Raw genomic sequence first — 20,322 nt, 5'->3', positions numbered from 1 at the left:
TAGTTAATTATGAGTTGTGGTTACTGTTGTTATTATACTATCCTTTTAATTTACAGAAAATCGCCTAATTATGCTTTTGGTCCTTAGTTTTTAGTTTAACAATTTACACTTTTGGTCCCTGTAGTTCTAAACTCTAAAAGGAAATTTATTAATTACAGTTCTGCTCCCTGTTGTTTACAATAGATTAACTAACTATTTTTTTTGGTCCCAGTAGTTTTTAATTTAGGAAATTGCACTTTTGGTACCTGTAGTTTTTTAATTCTAAAATTACATAAGGAAATAATGATTCAATTACAGTTTTGATCCCTGTGGCTTGCATTTTTCCGCACTTTAGGTGCAAGTTTTGAAATTTTTACATGTATGATCATTATGGTTGGCAAAAATTGTATGGTTGGTCCTTCACACTATAATTGTCAAGCATCCTCTGTTAAATCTCTCAAAAATGAACATTTTAGCCTATTTTTATTTTAGTTTTTATTATATAATTTATTATTACTTGTTGTGGCCATGGAGGTTCGCCTGCAGTGACTCCAGGGCATGAGGCAAAACCTCATGTTTGCAGTGGGGGATTAGTCGGTGCGCGAAAGCTGGCCCGGAAACCCTCATTAGGGAAGTTCCCTTTCCAAAAAAAAAAAAAAACTTTTAATAAATAAGTACTCTATTCCTTTGGGTTACTTTTTTTAAAATTATTTTTCTATGTATGTAATTCATATATAAAAATTATGTAAGAAAACTTACATATCAACCTTTTGTATTATTTATTTAGTTGAAAATATAGAATTAATAAACATGATACAACATACCCACCATCACCACATTGGATTTAAAAGTTAGGTCTGACAATTCTCGATACGATCTGTGATCCGACACAAAGATATACGAGTTTGGGTTGAGTTTTTCAACCCGTCAATCTGCCAACCCGTTTATTAAACGGGTCATATATGGGTTTGCTAAAAAACATACGAGTTGATCCGCTAACCCGTTTAAGATTTTAATAAAAAAAGTTATACACTTTATAACTATATTAAGTATCATTCTATTAAATATGATCTAATATGTTGTCTTCCTTAAGGTTATTAAACGGTGACCCTTAACCTGTTAACCATTTTCACCACGTTTGTTCTAAATAATCTCATAAAGACAAAATCGAATAAGCTTTTGCCCTTTAGCCTTGTACGCATATGACGATACATTAATGAACGACTTAATTTATCTTTGTTTGTATTAATGTTCTAGTTTGAACATGTTTGCATGAATGTTTTAAATTTTCATTTGGATGTTTAAGACTTAAGTTTTCTAAAATTATGATATGTTCGCATCTTTTTAAATTTATGGAATTTATTTATGTTTAATTATCAATTTTGTTATGGAATTTGACCCACGAACCCGAATCTGACCGATGAACCCACCAACCCAAATCCAAATTCGAATCTGACCCATGAACCTGAATCCGACCCGCCAACCCGTGAACCCGTATAAATAAACGAGTTGATGGGTCGTATATGGATTTATGTCCCAAACCTGCCAACCCGTGACTTGTATAATTAAATGAGTCGTGTTTTGGGTTGGTGTATTTTGACATGCTAACACGCTAACCCAAACACGACACGATTGCTAGACCTATTAAAAATATAGAGGGTTTGATTAAGAGTGACTGTGATTGGTGGTTGATTGATATTATAGTAATACTAACAAAACGACTGAGTATTTCATAGATCGACTTTTATAGAAAAGTGACATTTGTTTTAAGAGATATTGTGTATTTTTGGGTTTAACCAAAACAAAATATTGGGAAATATACTATTATAGAATAAAATGGTCCATTAAAGTCATTAAGTTGGCAGGGTTAAGAAGTTTAGGATCATTGGTGGCAAATTCCCCTCACACACATACACCATTACAATTTGGAAACACACACCGAGTGATATTTGAGAGAAAAACTCAAACTGACAGAGCATGTTTGCCGAGGCCAATCCTCGGAAAGGATATCATCAATCTAAAATGGTGTAAAAATCGAATGTTTCATTTGAGGCAAATGTTGGGGAAATTTGTGATTGGAATTGTTGTATATCAAAACGAATTACTTGAATATTGATTAAATCATGTTTAACATGTATCATTAACTTGTCACTCTTGAATATTTTTTCCACCTCTAAATTCAATAAAAGTTTTGTGGCGTTGCCGCAAAACCCTATGGGTCTAATGCCACATTTGGGGCTAAGGTCGTTTGGAGTACCGACAACTAAGGGGCTCGTGGTCTACATGGCCACAAGCGTTGTCCGTGCACACTAGCCCAAACCTTTGTTGTCGGGCGTGGTTGTGGTGATTTGTGGAAGGGAGGACGAAGGACAACATTAATTGTTTTCTTCTTCTCTCTCATTCTTTTTTTTTCTCTCTCTCTCTCTTCTTTCTTTCTCTTTGTTCTCAATGGAGAATACTTCGGTTGTGGTGGGGTGGTTCGTGGTTGCTCAAGGTGGTTGATCTGGAACCTTTCCACGACCGTTGTTGTGGAGAGTATTGCAGATGGTCTAATGTGTTAAAGTGTTTGTAACGTCCCAAAACTCAGACCCAATTTTTTTGTTTTTATAATAAATAAACCATCAATCAAACATGTTTTTCAAAACCAAAAAGTGTTCATAGTAAATCAAATTCACATCCCAAAAGTACATCAGAGTTAATAAGCAGAAAAGTCATGGTGTGTGCAATGCGATCATCCCAAGCTCTTCCCCTTCGATTCGGAAGTACCTGAAACATAAACTGAAAATCATAAGCACAAAGCTTAGTGAGTTCCCCAAAGTACCTCATACCATACACACAATGGGCCTTGCCCGACAACCATCAGGCCCCACCCGACATCGGGCCCTGCCCGGAACAGATTTGTTAGTAACATGCAATGGGCCCACCCAACACACTCATCAGGCCCCGTCCGGTATATATACAAAAACTTACAACACATGCAAGCGTCACATAGATAGTTAATAGATAAATAACAATAATCCATGGGCCGACATTGGTGCCTTCGACCCGCCAAACACTGGGATGAGATTCACCTCAATCTACTGAAAATAAAGTGTAACTTATATTTATATTCATAGTCGTTATTATGAATCTATAAATAAGGTTTATCAATGCTTCCATGTAATAATATTGATCGATCTACTTATGAGGGTAATGTCTAGACTAGATTTAGTGAGGTGTTTAAAATGAGATTTTCAAACAGTATACTCCGTATACCAAACTGAACCTACCTCCAATATGATCTTACCTGGTTGCCCCTTATCAACTATAGATCAGTAGACATTGGGATTGTTGAGAAATTTAGACTATCATCAGTCATGAAGAATATAAGATAAAGACTTAGTGATAGTTAAACCTAGGTCACATCAAAGGAAAATCCAATGTGTTAGGCAGAGCGCTACCGGAATCACCAGTGATCCACTTTAACAAGTGAGTGCATAATTACTTTCAAACTTGCACATAGATACAAGTATTCTAATTGCTTAAATGCTATGTGTGTTGTTTAGCTATGTTAAATATATTTGTGCAACATGATATAGTTATTATTTGATTAAACTATATATATTTTATCATACTTAAAATATGATTGGATAGTGAAGGGTTGTGTGAGACAAATAAATAAGAGGTTGTGATAGGATAGTGAAGGGTTGTGTGAAATAATAAACGAGGGGTTGTGATAAGCTAGTAAAGGGTTGTACTAAACAATAAGTTGTGACCAAAGTACTATCGTACTGTTGTGCTCATCCAAAGTACTATCGTACTGTTGTGCTCACCCAAAGTACTATTGTATTGATGTGTCTAGTTATCTAGGAAAGTATTAGTTAGTAAAAAGGCTATGAAAAATTATAAGTTGTGACCTGCTGTGATGTGACCAAAGTACTATCGTACTGTTGTGTTGTGCCTAAAGTATTATTGTACTGTTGTGCCTAGATGTTTGAGGAACAATAGATGACAATCGTTTTTGATAAAAGATCCTTTAGGAGAGATCCATTGAGATCATTATTTAAGGATTAGGAAAGTGAGAATAATGAAAATAGGTAAGTGGGTTATTTGTTTGCCATGAAATATATAATTAAAATATTATAATGTTGTGAGTTATGTACTCACCAGGTCTCCCAACCTGGCCCACCTAGTCTCTTTATATCACAGGTAGCGGTATGAAGGAATATGATGTTTGGATCTGATGAGAGATTCGAGGAAATATATGCTATTAGATGTTGTAAGGCCAATAGTGAGTATGTTTATGCTTAATGTTTCTTGTATCAGTTATGACATCCCCTGTTTTTAATAAATCAATGAAAAACATTTCTTTGGAAATACTTTTATGGGACAAATTCTGCAGTTATAAATAAAACCTGGTTTAAAATAAGCATAAATAAAAATGTATTTTCTGACCATGAAAATAGGGATGTCACAATGTATATGATTTAAGTTGGATAGCCTAAAAACTCTTGGTCTGAAGCCTATTTCATGGTTTTTGTTTGATTTATTGCTCTCGGCTAGGAACATATGTTTGACTGTCTATCTGACTCCTGACCACATATGATTATGTATTCATGAGGCGGTTGTCAGTATTAGCACTGGCCCCGATTTGGATATGGAAATGAATGGAATGAAAGACTAGGATGTAGCCTGGAAAGATGTGCAGTGGCAAAAGTGCCAGTGGATGATACATATGATGATTATGTGTGTTGTATGCATGTTGAAAGAAGAGGTGACATATCAGCGTTGTAACCGAGAACTCTGCTTGTATGAATTATATATATGGTGGATTATGTGCTATATTGAGGAGCTCATTAAGATTTACGCATACAATTGTGGATTAAATGTTTTGCAGGTTGTTTATGTGAAGAGCTCGACTGGACTGCACACTCACATCCAAGATTTTGGTTTCTGCTGTTTTGCAAATCAACTCTGTTAATCTTATGGTTTTCAAACAAATAAATCTCACTTAATGATTCTTAGTAAACAGTTTTAATTTGGTTAATCTAATTTAAATGAAAAATCTTTGTTGTTATTTTAGGGACATTACAGTTCTCGCCAATCGGATTGCTTGGGTAATTGGGTCAATTGTTAATACAGAGCAATCCGCTTTTGTAAAGGGTCATCAAATTCTTGACGGGCCATTGGTAAATGAGGTTTAAAAAGAAGAGAAAGAAACTGATGGTGTTTAATATTGATTTTGAAAAGGCTTACGACTCATTAAATTTGGATTATCTGATGCAAATTTTACAGTTTGTGGCTTTTGGTTTTAAATGGAAAGAGTAGATTCAGGCATGCTTGAACTTGGCTAAAGCATCCATGCTAGTTATTGAGAGCCTGTATCAGGAGTTCTGTATCAAGAGAGGTCTTGGACAGTGTGACCCACTCTCATCGTATTTGTTCATTATTGTTATGGAAGGATTACATGTGGCTCTTGAAGATGTAAATTTTGCAGATCTTTTGAGTGGAGTAGTGGTGGGGCCGAATAATCTTATCTTGTCATACCTCTTTTATGTGGATGATGTGTTATTGTTGGGTGAATGGTCTAAGAGAAATACAAAAAACATGATTATGATGCTTAACTATTTTTACCTTGTGTCAAGGTTAAAGATGAACCTTCATAAATCAAATTTGTATGGTGTGGGGGTTCAACCTGACGAAGTGGTCGAGATGGCAACGATTACTGGTTGTGCCTCAGGTAAGCTTCTGTTTCTTTATCTAGGGCTTCTAGTGATTGAAAATATGGCTCGAGTTCGGAGTAGGCAGAGGCTTTTTGATTGATTTAAGAAGAAGATTTCTTCTTAGAAAGTGAAAATGTTCTCTATAGGGGGTCGGTCTATGATGCTTTCATCCTTCCTTGGATCATTGGGAATTTAATTAATGTCCTTGTTTTTTATGCCGAATCAAGTAAAAAAGATGTTGGAATAATTTACACCCCGTTCCCGAGTTCAACTTAACGAGAGAAAGGAAAAGAAATGGGTGGAAATGAGAAGAAAATAACAGAAAATGGTGTTCCCGAGTTTCATTAAAGGAAGGAAGTGGAGGGAAATGTGAGGATCACTGTCCCTCCTAACATTCCTTCCAATTTGGGAGAATTTGGAAAGAAAGAACAAAATGATTCATTTTCCTTCCACTTCTCTCCAACTTGGGAACACAAAAGAAAATTTTATTTTCCTTTCCTTTCTCTTCTTTTCTCTCATGACTTTCTTTTATCTTCTCTTCTTTTCTTTTGTTAAACTCGGAAACGAGGCGTTAGGGCTCACATTTTTGGGGTTCTAAAGATAGTCCGCAAGATACATTGGGTAGCTTGGGATTTAGTGATTGCTTCAAAGGATCAGGGTGGTGTGGGGATCAGAAGTCCAGAATGTTGTAATTACTCCTTGTTACAAAAATGAAGATGGTGATTTCTTACAGAACGTGATGCACTATGGGTAAAAGTTATAAAAGTTTTGCATGTGAGTTGTTTTTTCTTGAATTTGGTGTTACTAACCTCGGGGATGGGGTGGGGAATCGTATTTTGAAGTCTTTGTGTGTTGTGCATGAAAATGGTGATTCATTTTCTATGGATTTTCGAAAAGTGGGAGATGACGTTACTACATGTTTTTGGATGGATACGTGGTATGGTGGAATCCCTTGGCCTTTTGGTTTCAAACTCTCTTCCAACTTGAAAGAAACCCTTTTTTTAGTGAGGGATCAATGTAGTGAAGATCAATGTGCTTGGGATTAGTCTCGTGAGCATGTTGTTGGATTTGAGACTTCTCAATTTAGTATGCTCATTTATCTTATAGCGGGATATCGGTTGGGAATGAGTGTTCATAGATGGTGGTGGGACTTGGTTGATGATGATAAGTTTCCAGTCAAATGTACTAGAAGGCATGTGGAACAATGAATGTTGTTGGATGTTAAGAGTAACATGATTTGGAATGTTTACCTTCCTAGGAAGGTTATAATTTTTACATGGTGTTTACTTATGGTTCGTCTTCCGCTTAGAACGAACCTTCCTACTAGAGGTGTTGAGGTTGGATTAGTGTCTAAGTCCATAACTATTTTGGTATGTACTTGACCCGATGGTGCATGGTCCTTTTGGGTTGCCTTCACCAAAGCAACTTGATAGGATGAATTATGGAGAGAAAGGATTAAATATGATTTATTAATATAAGGAGAAATCATATTGTTTAATTAATATTAGTCAAGAATTAATTGGTAATTAGTTTTGTGACTAAAAGAGATTAATTAAACTTAAGGGACTGGAATTGTAATTATAAGATAATTGCAATTTGGGCCATGGATTGTCTTAAATCAAGAGGTGGACGAATTCTTATGGGAAGCCCATAAGGAAATCGTCCAAGGGCTTGATTAAAGGAGTCTATGGGTTGCTTAGGGCTTAAGCAACCAAATTAGGGTTTCCTTGTTAGATAACCCTAATAGCCTCACTATATATAGAACCCTTAAGGCTCAAAAACGTGGAGAACTTCTTTTCTAGGGTTAGAACACGTTTTGGGCAGCCTCTATCCTCTCTCCTCTTCATCCTCTTGCTTATGGTGTTTGTGAACCATTAGAGGAGTGACACTTGTGACTCTAAGCCTTCCAAAGTCAATCCAAGGAGGAATTGGGATTGTTATTGCTACATAACAATCAAGGTAATATCTTAAACCTAATTATATGTTAATATTGATTTCCATATGCTAGAATTAGGGTTTATAGTCTTGGATTCAAAGCATGTACAATAGAGAAACCTAGATCCAAGCATTAGGGTTTGTATGAGCACATAGGATGTCTTATGACTAAAACCCATCAGTGGTATCAGAGCCTAGCTTGGTTTCAATTGTATTGATGCATTGTATAACTGGAAAATTCGTTTTTTGGGTTTTTGGAGGTTGGACTCGCCGATTCCATGGCTGAACTCGCCGAGTCCATGCAGACTGGCCGAGTCCAAGCCTGACTCGCCGAGTTAGCTCGTCAGATGGAGGGTACTTCGGGATTTCTTGCTGTTTTTGCTTATGGATAGTTACCTTATCATGTTAGATCAACATTAATATGATTATATGATATATTTGACTATATTTTTGATCTAATTGAAGATATTTATCAATTAATAAGATAATTGTTTCCTTATGTGATAATTGTTTAAATTATTTTGATTAAATTGATAAATTGTTTTGCAAGAAATCATTAAATAAATCAAATATGGATAATTATGTGATTAAATGTTAATTTGAATTATTTGTTATTTAATCCTTGTTGTTATGAAAAGTTTCATATTTTGCCCTTAAGGTTTTATAGTTTAAATTTGAACCCAAAAGTTTTGTTGTTTTGAAATTTAAATAGTTGAAACCCTAATATTTTGAAAAAGGTTTCAAAACTTGCCCTCAAGTTTTGGAATTTAAATTTTGATTAAATGGTTTAATTTTGATGTATATTTAAATTCTAAACCCTAATGTGTTGAAATGTTTCAAAACTTGCCCTCAAGTTTTGGAATTTAAAAGTTGATTAAAAGTTTAATTAGGAATGTTAAATTCTAAAACCCTAACATAGTTTTGAAAAAGTTCAAATCACACCCTTATGACTTTATTAATTAATTAAGGTGTATAATTAAAAGAGGTTTAATAAATCCATAAAGTTTTTGGTTTAATTGAATTAAAAGTATAATTGTTAAATTTAACCGCCTAATATTTTAAAAGTGTAAAATACACCCTATACTATATATAACATTAAAAGTCTAACATTATATATATATATATATATATATATATATATATATATATATATATATATATATATATATATATATGTATGAGTAAAAGTCAGTCTTACCGTTAGTAGGTCTCATTCACGAAGCTGGTCTATAAGGGGTGTTTAAGGAAATTGCCTATAAAATGGCGATTGAATGGGTATCCACTCTTACCCACCGCACTCTTGACTAGTGGATGGTCGTTAGCCGAACGGGTAGGATATGACAAAACCTTCCATTATAAGTATAATGAAGTATAAAAGTAACTAAATGTTTTCATAAAATTCCCAATCTTAGTTACTTAGGCAAAAGTGAATTGATGCAATTCCATGAAATTACACTTTGTGCTCTTGCGAAGACGTTAGTGGAGCGTGTGTGGTTTACCGGCACACTAAATGGTTCTAAGCAAAGGTAGCAAAGGATGACTCAATGTTTGTTATAGTTCGGTGGAGCGTGTGTGGTTTACCGGCACATCAAATAGGTGACTGTAACATGTGAGGGCACCATGTAAGTTTGCATGGTTATTCACACCCGCTTTGTGATCCTCGGCATCCCAGTCACAAACTAGAGGGGCATATCGAGATTTAAACATGCCATTGAAAGTTCAATGAATCTCAAAGGATCTAGGAGTTTTCATAGATTTAAAACTTAATTTTTTTTTTTTGTTTTTCATGGTGGAAATTAGTGAATCGTCATTCACTTACCTTCAAATGTTCTGCAATTTGGGTTACGGCATCCCTCTCCCGAGTTGTAGAATATTGTGTTGGGTCCTAGCCTTAGTATCTCATTTGGGTGATTTACTAAGGACTCAATCTATCAACTAACTTGAATTCGTTTTTCTCCCGTCTTGTAGATGTCAAAGTTTGACAACTATGGTCTTCCCGAATCCCGTGGAACAAGCATTCCACATGAAGATGATATTCCACGATTCGATCGAGGAACAAGAAATCATACTTCACTTCCTCCTCCTCCTCCAATTATTCTCCCTAACCCACAAGTTCAAAGGCTTGAAAAGTTCAAGATCACTCAAGCCCTTTTGGCAAGTAAATATAAAGAAGGAAAGCCGGTGTGTGCACACGTCCTAGGGATGAAGTCACACATTGATAGGTTAAGAATGTTGGGATCCGTTGTCTGTGAGGAAATGGATGTTGATTGGGTTCTTCAGTCACTTCCTAACTCGTATAGTGAGTTCGTAAGAGAGTACTATACGATGAATCGCGACGTGACCCTTATAGATCTCACCTATATGCTTATTGTTGCTGAATCAACAATGGTTTGGCGCAATAGAAAAGCAAAGTTGATTGGTGAATCTGCCTTCAAGACCTCTATGGATATAGACAATGGCAACGAAAGACATGATATGATCGAAAAGTTTGATCATAAGAGAAAGGCAATGTCTGAAGTAGTTCCATGTTCTATTCCAAAAGAGTCAATTTGCTTTTATTGCCAAGAGAAGGGGCATTGGAGACGAAGCTGCCCTATTTACCTAAGAGATCTAAGAGATGGGAGAGTCAAAACGTATGGCTTTGCTTTAGGTAAAATCCATTGACTAACTCTTTTAAGCTTCTATTCTAGATTCTTAATACATAATGTGATAAGATTACAATTGATGTTTTGTAGGATCGAAGAAAAGAAAGGAAGCTTAAGGGAAGAAGTGAGCAAAATCTAACCGTGAAGGAATGGATTTCGATCGCATTTCTCGAAGATTAGATTCTTGAGCTACTACTTAGAGTTAGAATTAGATTGCTAAGAAAGATGTATTATCATAAGTTTTTCAATGAGTTGCATTGTAAGGACAAATTTTTCCGCAATAAAATAAATTTTGATTTTAAATTTTATTTATTTATCCTTACAATTGCGTGTATGAAAAAAATTGATGTTAAAATGGTTCTATTATTAGCAATAATGGATTTGGTTCTTATTATGTTATTTATGGAAAGTCGAGAATTTACCAAATAGGGAGAGTTTCTCATCGCCCAAGTTTCAATTGGACAGAAACTTGGAATCATGCAACTTGATTGCACGATGAATGAGAAATTTCATATTTGGAAATTTAGACTAATTCATTGACAAAGTGTCAAGTAAAGGACTTGGAGATCGAATGCGCAAAGTTGCGTGTTGATCAAGTCCACCATAAGAGTAACAAAGATATTCGTCATGATTTACTAAAGGTTTAGTAAATATGATTATACTTACAAGATTAGGTGTAATTCTGAATTGATTAAAGGGTTAAGATCAATAGCAGAACGAATAAGAAGAATCAAGTAGGCAGAAAGATAAAAGTTTCTCCATTCTAAGAAGAAGGGAGAGTAGCTTTTATGCTTTATGATAGGTCTTAATGATTAAGAACCATATCTCAATTGATCCTCTAAGTGAGTCTTAGTACAATTGTATGTTTAAGAAGAGGAATCAAGGATTGAAAAAATGGTTAAATCAAAAAGTCAATCATACTTCGTTCCAATAACAAGTCTTAAAGTTAAGATTGTGACAATGAGTGAAAAGTATTAAGAAGGTTTATAACATTCATCAATTGTGGAAAGTTGTGATGTCTTGGATAAGACAAAGACCAACTAGGACCAAAGTTATGAAGTGTTTTGTCTTGATAAAAGCTACACTAACTCTTGAATATTTATTTGTCAAGAAATGTTTTGACAAGAGAATTTTATATGTCAAGGAGTCAGTGGGAGTCTTAATGGTCTTGAAAGGTTTCAAGAACAAATCAAATAAACCTTATCGATCATCACTAGCACACGAGTTGAGGTTTACAACCTATCGTGATGACATTATTTTGGTTTTGTGCCAATCCAATCGAGTTAATTATGCATGAGAGTTCTATGAGTTCTCATTTTGAACGCATAAAAGGCAAAACACCTTAATCAATGAAAGGTACATTGATAGGAAAATGTGAGCTGCTTAACTACTTGGAAGACATGGTGGGCAGCTGTGCTACCATAAGGCAAGAAATCAAGATTAAGAAAGTTCGATCCATATGAGTTTGAATTTGCCGTAAACTTTGGTTTTAACAAATTCACATGAATAGGAACACATACACCGTTTTAAATCTAAGTGTCATAAGATTTCCTCCTTCATGAAAATGATTGTGAGGAAATGCTTTCCCTAAGAAAGATTTTAAGAAGATAGTAAAATTGCATTCTCGAATTTAATCATGGTTACGGTATCCCTTTCCATAATTTGAATTGTGAGGTTTGGCAATTGTTTACACACACATATGAACTATCTAAGGAAAATGTGTATAAGTTCAAGAAACCTTGATAAAAGATTATCAAAGCACTAAGTATTAGAAACATGAACTTAAGAAATTCAATAAGCATTGTTTTTCTGAAAGTTAAGATGTTTATGAATACATGTTGAAGCTAGTGGGAGCATAAGTGTTATGTTTTATAATAATCATCATGATAGTGGGAGCATAAATGTTATGATTGTATGATTATTAAGGCACGTATTGCAAGTTGGCAATATTAATTATAGAAAAACAAGATTCATACTTTGCAAAGTTGTACGAGTTGAAAGGTTGTTTTGCTATAATTAAGGGAGAGAATATTATGCTTCATTTCAAATCTAAAGGCTTAGGTTGTGGAATGTTAATAAAATTTAGTCAAGGGTACATAGTGTGTTCTTAAAATTTCAATTATGATTACGACATTTCTCTTCACAATTCGAATTTTGAGAACATAGCAAATAAAACATTATGCGTCGTGTCCCATACGCTTTGGGTATAAGATCGATTGCAAATGCTTTAATGTTTGACCATTCTAAAATTTTCCAAATGTCTAGCGCATTTAGAGAGAAAAAGGACTAGAATTGGTTTTGACTAAAATAATTAAACAACTATCAAAGGACAATCCAAAGTTTGACGAGGATTGGTCGCTTGTGAGTAGTTGGAAGCATGGTATTGGATGGACCATATCGACATTATTATGAATAGAAAAGATTCTATTAAGAATGAGTTTTCATATGGAAATTATGGAAATGTTTCCATATTGGATGGACCATATCGACATCATTTCGAATAGATAAGATTCTATTAAGAATGAGTTGTCATATGGAAAATATGGAAGCGTGTCCATATTGGGAATTGAATATTGAAAATCTATGTCTAGATTAGAAACTTTTATGCAAAAGGATGTTCAAAGGAATGTAGTTTGAGTGAGAGACATCATATCTAAGGAATTGTCTTGTAACAATCTCCGATAGAGGACTTTGTAATATCATTGGCAATAGTCTTTGTGATTTTGGTGCAGTGACATTACGAAAGGATCATTGCATAAAATGTTAGAATCTAGCATATTCTATAAGTAGCAAGAATTTGATATTCTTAAACTTAAGAAAAACGGATTTGGAGTTGTGAAATGAGAATGATTGGAAATGTGTTCAATGTGATCTATTTCAAAAAGTAAGAACCATAGGTAAACATTGTGTGCATGCTAGGAGCATGGGACAAGTGTTGGAATTCAAGTAAGAAGTTGATTACCCGAAACGACAAATAATGAGTAATCAATATGGTGATAAATAAAAGGCGTTTTATTTATACTCAAAGGTTTGAGGCCATATGGGATTAGTATTATTCTTGTGTTTCACATTTGCATGTTTTGACTTCCAGAATAATTGAGTTTATTAAGAATAATCGAATTATTCGAACGGGCCACAGTCGTTCATATATTGGAAGTAGATTTGAATGAAGACTGTCATGAATTGGTGTGTGGATTGTCTAGAAAAGTATTAGACATAAGCAAATGTTCGCTGCAACGTTCATGAGTGCTTACGAATATGATTTGAGCATTGGATTAAACCCACGCTCGCTTGGATCACTCCATGAATTGTATCACGAGTGATTGGTAAGACGATAACATCTTATATTCTTGAAACTGAGATGTGTGAGTTGTATCTTGCAAATCGGTTGCACATTGTTAATATGTAAACGCACTAGTAACTTGGTGTTATAAAACATATTGTTGTGTGTGATTCGGTGCGTGAGTGCAAGCAAGCATTGTATCAAAGTTTATCCATTCCTTTTATTCAAAGTAGGATAAAAGCGATATCTTTGGGCCCCTCGATGGTTTAGTGATGACAAACGTAAATGCTCGGCCGGGCTAGGGCTAATTTGATTTGTTCAATTAGTCTGTCGTCATAAATCAGAAATCGAGATATAGTACAAAGAGAATGATTTGAAATCATTTCTCATATGATATCTAGAATGGAGGAATATATGATCCCTTATCTAAGGACACGCGTATTTGATATGATCAGAGTTGACAGTGGCTTTGGAAAGCTACGATTGCAGATCAGGATCTGAAGTCATACGCAGAATAGTTGTTAGACTTATCCAAGTGGGAGACTGTTGGATTAGTGTCTAAGTCCATAACTATTTTGGTATGTACTTGACCCGATGGTGCATGGTCCTTTTGGGTTGCTTTCACCAAAGCAACTTGATAGGATGAATTATGAAGAGAAAGGATTAAATATGATTTATTAATATAAGGAGAAATCATATTGTTTAATTAATATTAGTCAAGAATTAATTGGTAATTAGTTTTGTGACTAAAAGAGATTAATTAAACTTAAGGGACTGGAATTGTAATTATAAGATAATTGCAATTTGGGCCATGGATTGTCTTAAATCAAGAGGTGGACGAATTCATATGGGAAGCCCATAAGGAAATCGTCCAAGGGCTTGATTAAAGGAGTCTATGGGTTGCTTAGGGCTTAAGCAACCAAATTAGGGTTTCCTTGTTAGATAACCCTAATAGCCTCACTATATATAGAACCCTTAAGGCTCAAAAACGTGGAGAACTTCTTTTCTAGGGTTAGAACATGTTTTGGGCAGCCTCTATCCTCTCTCCTCTTCATCCTCTTGCTTATGGTGTTTGTGAACCATTAGATGAGTGACACTTGTGACTCTAAGCCTTCCAAAGTCAATCCAAGGAGGAATTGAGATTGTTATTGCTACATAACAATCAAGGTAATATCTTAAACCTAATTATATGTTAATATTGATTTCCATATGCTAGAATTAGGGTTTATAGTCTTGGATTCAAAACATGTACAATAGAGAAACCTAGATCCAAGCATTAGGGTTTGTATGAGCACATAGGATGTCTTATGACTAAAACCCATCAGTTGATGTTACGATAATTCTATGTCCAGTTTGCCAGTTGGAGACAGAAAACTTACAACACTTGTTTAGGGATTGTGAGATAGTGGCACGTACTTGGGCTGTTGTTGCTAGGTGGTTGGATGTCCAGTTACCTTTGCAGTTATCCCATTCGGGGCTTTTGCCTTAGCAAGATTTGTTAGCTATTACCAAAATAAAGAAAATGGTGATTCAAGTGGTTGTCTAAACGACTTGGTGGGTTTTGTGAAGGTATAGGAATGATGTGGTTTTTGGTAACACGTTTTGCCATAAGGAGCTTATCCATCATTTAGTGGTAGATTATTCGTTTCTTTGGTTTTCTTGTAGAAAGAGAAAATCTTATATTTCTTGGACTGGGTGGTTACAAAACCCTTTGCTTTTTATGTAATTTTTTTTTTCTTTTTTCTAGCTTATTACTAGTTCGTTTTTAATAAAATCCAACTATTCAAAAAAAAAAAAAGATCACATTCGTTTTATTTATTTAAATAGATTGATTGGTCTCTTCACTCATTATTTAGAGCTCGCTTTACTTGTAATTTGTAATCTCCAGCTTCTTGCTGGTTTATTGAGAGAATTTCATATATGCCCCTATTAAACTTCAAAATATCATATTTATCCAGCTTAATTTCTCAATATCATATTTACCTTTCATAAACCTTCAAAATATCATATTTGCCCAAATCTTTTTTTATAATGTTTTTAATATTTTATAATCATTTTTTATACCTTAGAATTATTATAATAATTAATATTTTTTAACCATATTATCCTTACATCTAAGATAATGAAATATGAATTTCTAAATTATTGGAATGTCGCTCTCTTGACAAACAAAATGATTCATCTTCAACCCTCTCTATGGAATGTATATTTTGATTGTTTAGTTTTTGTTATTGTTGATTATTATGATATTGTAGATGGATGATATTTTAGATATTACTATTGATATTTTGATGTTTAAAAAATACATATACGTTATTTTGATATTTAAGAAGGGCATATATGATATTTTGATATTTAAAAATGATATATATGACATTTTGAAATTTTATGAAGAGTAAATATGATATTTCAAAATTTTATGAAGGGTAAATATGATATTTAAAAATTAAGTTGGATAAATATGATATTTTGATGTTTAAAAATGACGAAATTCTCCCTCATTTATTTATTGGAATCCTGCCTTTCAATTTTTTTTTTTTTTTTTTTTTTTTCAAGTCTTACTCTGTATTTTTGTGATATACGTCCGGTTGTTGAGGAGATAAAATGGTTATATCAAAGATGTTGTCAGAGTTTCCACACTAGAGCTTTGGAGATCATTATTGTGTGCTTATAGCATGTTGTAGCTTGACTACGATTGAGATTCGGGATTTCCACTCCATTTTAGGCTTGCAAATTGCGATCCTTATTTATGTTTGATATTTTAGTCAATGCTATCTTTGATTTTCAGGGTATTTTATGTATGACTCGTACCTTTATTTTAATCTGAAGGATATTTTAAACATGTTTTGTATGGTTTGAACCGACAAGTCAAGCCAAGCCAAGCCAAACCAAAACTAGCTAATGCGCCCACTTTAGTTTGGCTGAAAATTGTTAACCAAATAGATTGTTCGATATTTAAAAGATGAAATTTTGATATATGTTCAATGAAAAAAGAGTAAAAGTAAAATGAATTCGTTATATGGCCACATTTGCTACACTGGAAATGGACAATAACCAGTTAAGCTTTCTAAGGGGTAAGGAGGTCATTCAAGTCTTCTTTTGCACATTTCACATGAGAGATTGAGAGTGAATCCTTACCCACATCATGTAGCAAATAAAAAAAAAAATCAATGAAACTCAGAAGGCTTAATTATATATCCATAATAATATAATCGCCCCAACATCATCATCATCATCATCATCATCATAATCCACATACTAGACTGCATACAAGATACCATTCCCTGATTCCTACCAAGTCACCAAAAACTACAGACAATTTAAAATTAACATACAATACGATAGAAAGGATACCTTGTTCTATGTCATCATCATCATCATCATCATCATCATCATCATCATCATCAAAATAACCGGCTTAAAACACGCAGAAGCAGAAACATGATCAAGAGAAACATGATTCAACTTGATTTTTTGGGTTTCTTGTTGCTGCCACCTGGACTTTTCTTCTCAATATGTTCAGGAATGGTATCACTCATTACCTTTGGAGATGTGAAGCAGAAATCAGTTGCTGAGATATCACTGTATTCCGGATGTTCTTTAAGATATGTGATGATTCCAGGAGCTGCTCTTATCCTTGTTCCATCAGGTGTCACATACTGCACATCCATTTTAGAGTAATCTCTTCTCAGAATAATTATTCTTTGAAAACCTTTTGGGGTTTTTGGGATGTTGGGTTTATCCATCACCCATGTTCTTGAGGAATCGTATTCAATGTCAGCAGGGCTATCACATTCGATTCCTTCCAGTTTTTTGCACACAAATGGATCTTCACTCTGCTTGCTTCTGTACTCTTCAAACTCTTCTTCTGTTGTCAATGTCCTCCATTTGAAACACTCGTTACATTGCACAGCAAATGTGTCAACAGAACTCTGAGGTGGGCCCCTTACTCTCTGCATAACACCCACATCAATCTTGAAAACAATTCATATACAAAAAAAAAATTCAGATAAAACAAAATCATCTTCAAAACCCTACAAATCCATACATATGAAGAAAGAACCTGATACAAATTTACTTGGCAGATAATGTGTAGTTTCCAGCTGTAGACTCATTACAGAAGCCGTTTAGTAAGTAAGCAGCACAAAGATAACTCTAAAACACTAAGCATTTAGTCCCAACCTGGTGTTTTTCATGTGCAGAATTGACACAAGCTTAATAAAAATCGCATACCAAGCTAATCTATCAGAGTTTCATGTATTCAGCACACAAGATACAGAAAAACAGTCGGACAATTTTTTTTTATTGGTGGTAGGGCCATAGATTGAGCAACGAAGAAGAATTACTTCAAACTGAAAAACAAAATCATAATCTCAATGAGGAAAAACGCAGATCGGGTTTAGGAAAATGTACAACGTGTAACAGGTACACATAAAACCCTAAAATCGCTTGAAAACCCTAAAAAGGAGATGAAAGACGTATTATGCTTCGTGTTTATCAAAATTATAAAACAAGGAAGCCATGATCGAAACAAACTCAAATAAATTGGGGTTTTAGTTAACCTTAGCCGACGATTTCGGACTCTTCTTCACCGCTGACGAGCCATTCGCAGAACCTTTCTCCATGTTTCTCAGAGTAGCTCTCAGTCTCCCGCACGTGTGTCCGTCGTGAAATGGGTCGCATCCGCAGCTCCACCTAAACTTATACTTTATATGGCCGGGGCATCTATCTAATTTCCATTTGGACACAACTCGACTATATTTATTATTTATTAGCCCCAAACCACACCATATTTGTTAAAGTTTTAAAAAATGTTCCTCTTCGAACTTCGAATCTTAATAGTTAACCAGTTGTAATTTATGGATTTATGAACTATGTTTGTTGTGAGCATTCAAGCTCTTAAATCAACCACTAGACCGCTATTTAAGTTAATGACATGAGCCACTTTAATTATTTATAAGTTAGTTGATAAAAGTAACTATTAGGTATGCGCTTTTTTAACATGTTTTAGTACACTCTTTTGCATTATATTCAATAATAAACCATGCATTTACTTGTTTTCGAGACGAATTTTGGCACATTTCATTTCCACATTTTTTATGTCATTTTATGTGGTTTCGGTGGTTGAAGGTGATTTGGAATGGTGAAAAAGGGCCCAAAGTAGATTTTTGAAATTTTCGGAGCGAAAACAAGGAAATTGAGTTTTTTCATCGTATAAGGCCTCACACAGATCATGTGAGTTTGTGCTTCAAAATCCACACATGTCGTCACACTTGACACGAGTCGTGTCAACCCAGCACAATTTGATACGAGGTCGTGTCAATGCATATTTTGGCCATTTTTAGCGACAAACTTTCGAGTCAAAAGATGGCAACATACTTTGAATTCACACGGGATCGTGTCAATATAGCCATATTTGATACAGTGTCGTGTTAGACACGTAACTGCCTTTTGGCAGTTTTCTTTTATGATCTAATTCGAGACTTTTAGCCATTACGCACATTGTCTCTCATTCCAGGCGACCAATGTGTATTTTTAAAAAAGGGTTTTAGCTAATAACTTTCAGGAGATCATTTGAAAACATTTAATGTAATATTTGTAAGTCACTTTAGTACTTTAATTTCATTTCTAGGCTTGTTAATTTTGTTCTAGTCATGTGTGGCTAGAACCATAGGTTTTCCAAATTTATGTCTTGACTTGTCGTTTGTGGTTTAATCATATGAATGCATGTTTATATTCAATTTCTATCTAGTGAATTCAATTTTCTTACAATAAAGAGTTTGATTTTAATTTTGATTCTTATTGACCATTTGAATTAGGATTAAGATCATTCAAGTTATCTAAATTGTAAAATCTATAGTTGTTTTGTGAATTAGACTTAGTAACAAACATTAAATTGATTTTTAATGAATGATTTTAATGTAAATCTTATTCACACGTTCTTATGCTCCCAAGCTTATGAGAAGCATTGGGTGTTGTTGGGAACATTCACATAAAGCTTAATGCAATCTTTTGGTTTATTTCTAAGAGCTTGTTTAGATTTGAATTCAAAGATTAGGTTACTTCTAAAGATCTTGTTTAAATCTAATCATTTGGTGAATGAGAAGTGTTAGAGATTGTTAACACTTCCAAGTATCAACTTGGATAGAATTGAGTGAATGTTATTTCATAATTGAATCACTTTAGCTCCCAAATTTTCTTTTAAGATTTTATGATTTTAAGTTCCTACAAGTCAAAAACGATCACGATACGATCCCGATCTCCCCTCATTAGTTTTACTGTATAGCCGAGTCTAGGGGCGGAGCTTCAACATTTTATTTGGGTGGGGGGGGGGGTGAAAATATAATATGTATAAAAATCGATGAGCAGGGGGGCCACAGCCAAAATTTTATATTTTTGGGCCTAATATGTATAAAATTAAAGTATAGGGACTAATTGTGATAAAAAAATCAGGGGGGGGGGGCACAACCCCCTAGCCCTAATAAAGATCCGCCCTTGGTCGAGTCTTAAAAATTTAACTATTCTAGTTAAAATCGAGCATTACAAGTTGCAAGAAGTCTTGTGAAACATCATCATTTCATTAGTATGTCTTGAATTTGCCAGAGCATACTCATAATAACCGCGTTGTGATCTTCTGTCTTTAGTTGTATATAATCAAAATAAATTTTGTTTCGAAGTAAAATGTTGTCTTCTTAATATTTATTGTCTGTAGCAAAAAAAATATGGTTTATTCTTAAGAAATTAAAGTTGATCCTATTTTCGACATATTGTGAGCATA

The 20,322-nt window shown here is 34.3% G+C and overlaps 2 protein-coding genes across 2 annotated transcripts; one reads left to right on the top strand and one right to left on the bottom strand.

Annotated features, from left to right (window-relative positions):
• The first annotated feature begins 4,045 nt into the window (after positions 1–4,045).
• On the top strand, positions 4,046–5,781 carry LOC111897858 (uncharacterized). Its single transcript, XM_023893798.1, has 4 exons — positions 4,046–4,055; positions 4,856–4,946; positions 5,042–5,147; positions 5,287–5,781. The coding sequence occupies exons 1-4, from the start codon at positions 4,046–4,048 to the stop codon at positions 5,779–5,781; spliced, it is 702 nt and encodes a 233-aa protein (XP_023749566.1).
• A 10,934-nt stretch (positions 5,782–16,715) lies between these two features.
• LOC111897868 (methyl-CpG-binding domain-containing protein 4) lies at positions 16,716–18,279 on the bottom strand. Its single transcript, XM_023893808.3, has 2 exons — positions 18,107–18,279; positions 16,716–17,497 (listed from the first exon to the last, which is right to left on the bottom strand). The coding sequence occupies exons 1-2, from the start codon at positions 18,167–18,169 to the stop codon at positions 17,006–17,008; spliced, it is 555 nt and encodes a 184-aa protein (XP_023749576.1). The 5' UTR covers positions 18,170–18,279; the 3' UTR covers positions 16,716–17,005.
• Positions 18,280–20,322: the final 2,043 nt, after the last annotated feature.

Source organism: Lactuca sativa, chromosome 8 (genome assembly GCF_002870075.4).
Source record: "Lactuca sativa cultivar Salinas chromosome 8, Lsat_Salinas_v11, whole genome shotgun sequence".
Taxonomy (NCBI): Eukaryota; Viridiplantae; Streptophyta; class Magnoliopsida; order Asterales; family Asteraceae; genus Lactuca; species Lactuca sativa.
This window is presented reverse-complemented; position numbering and strand designations above follow the sequence as displayed.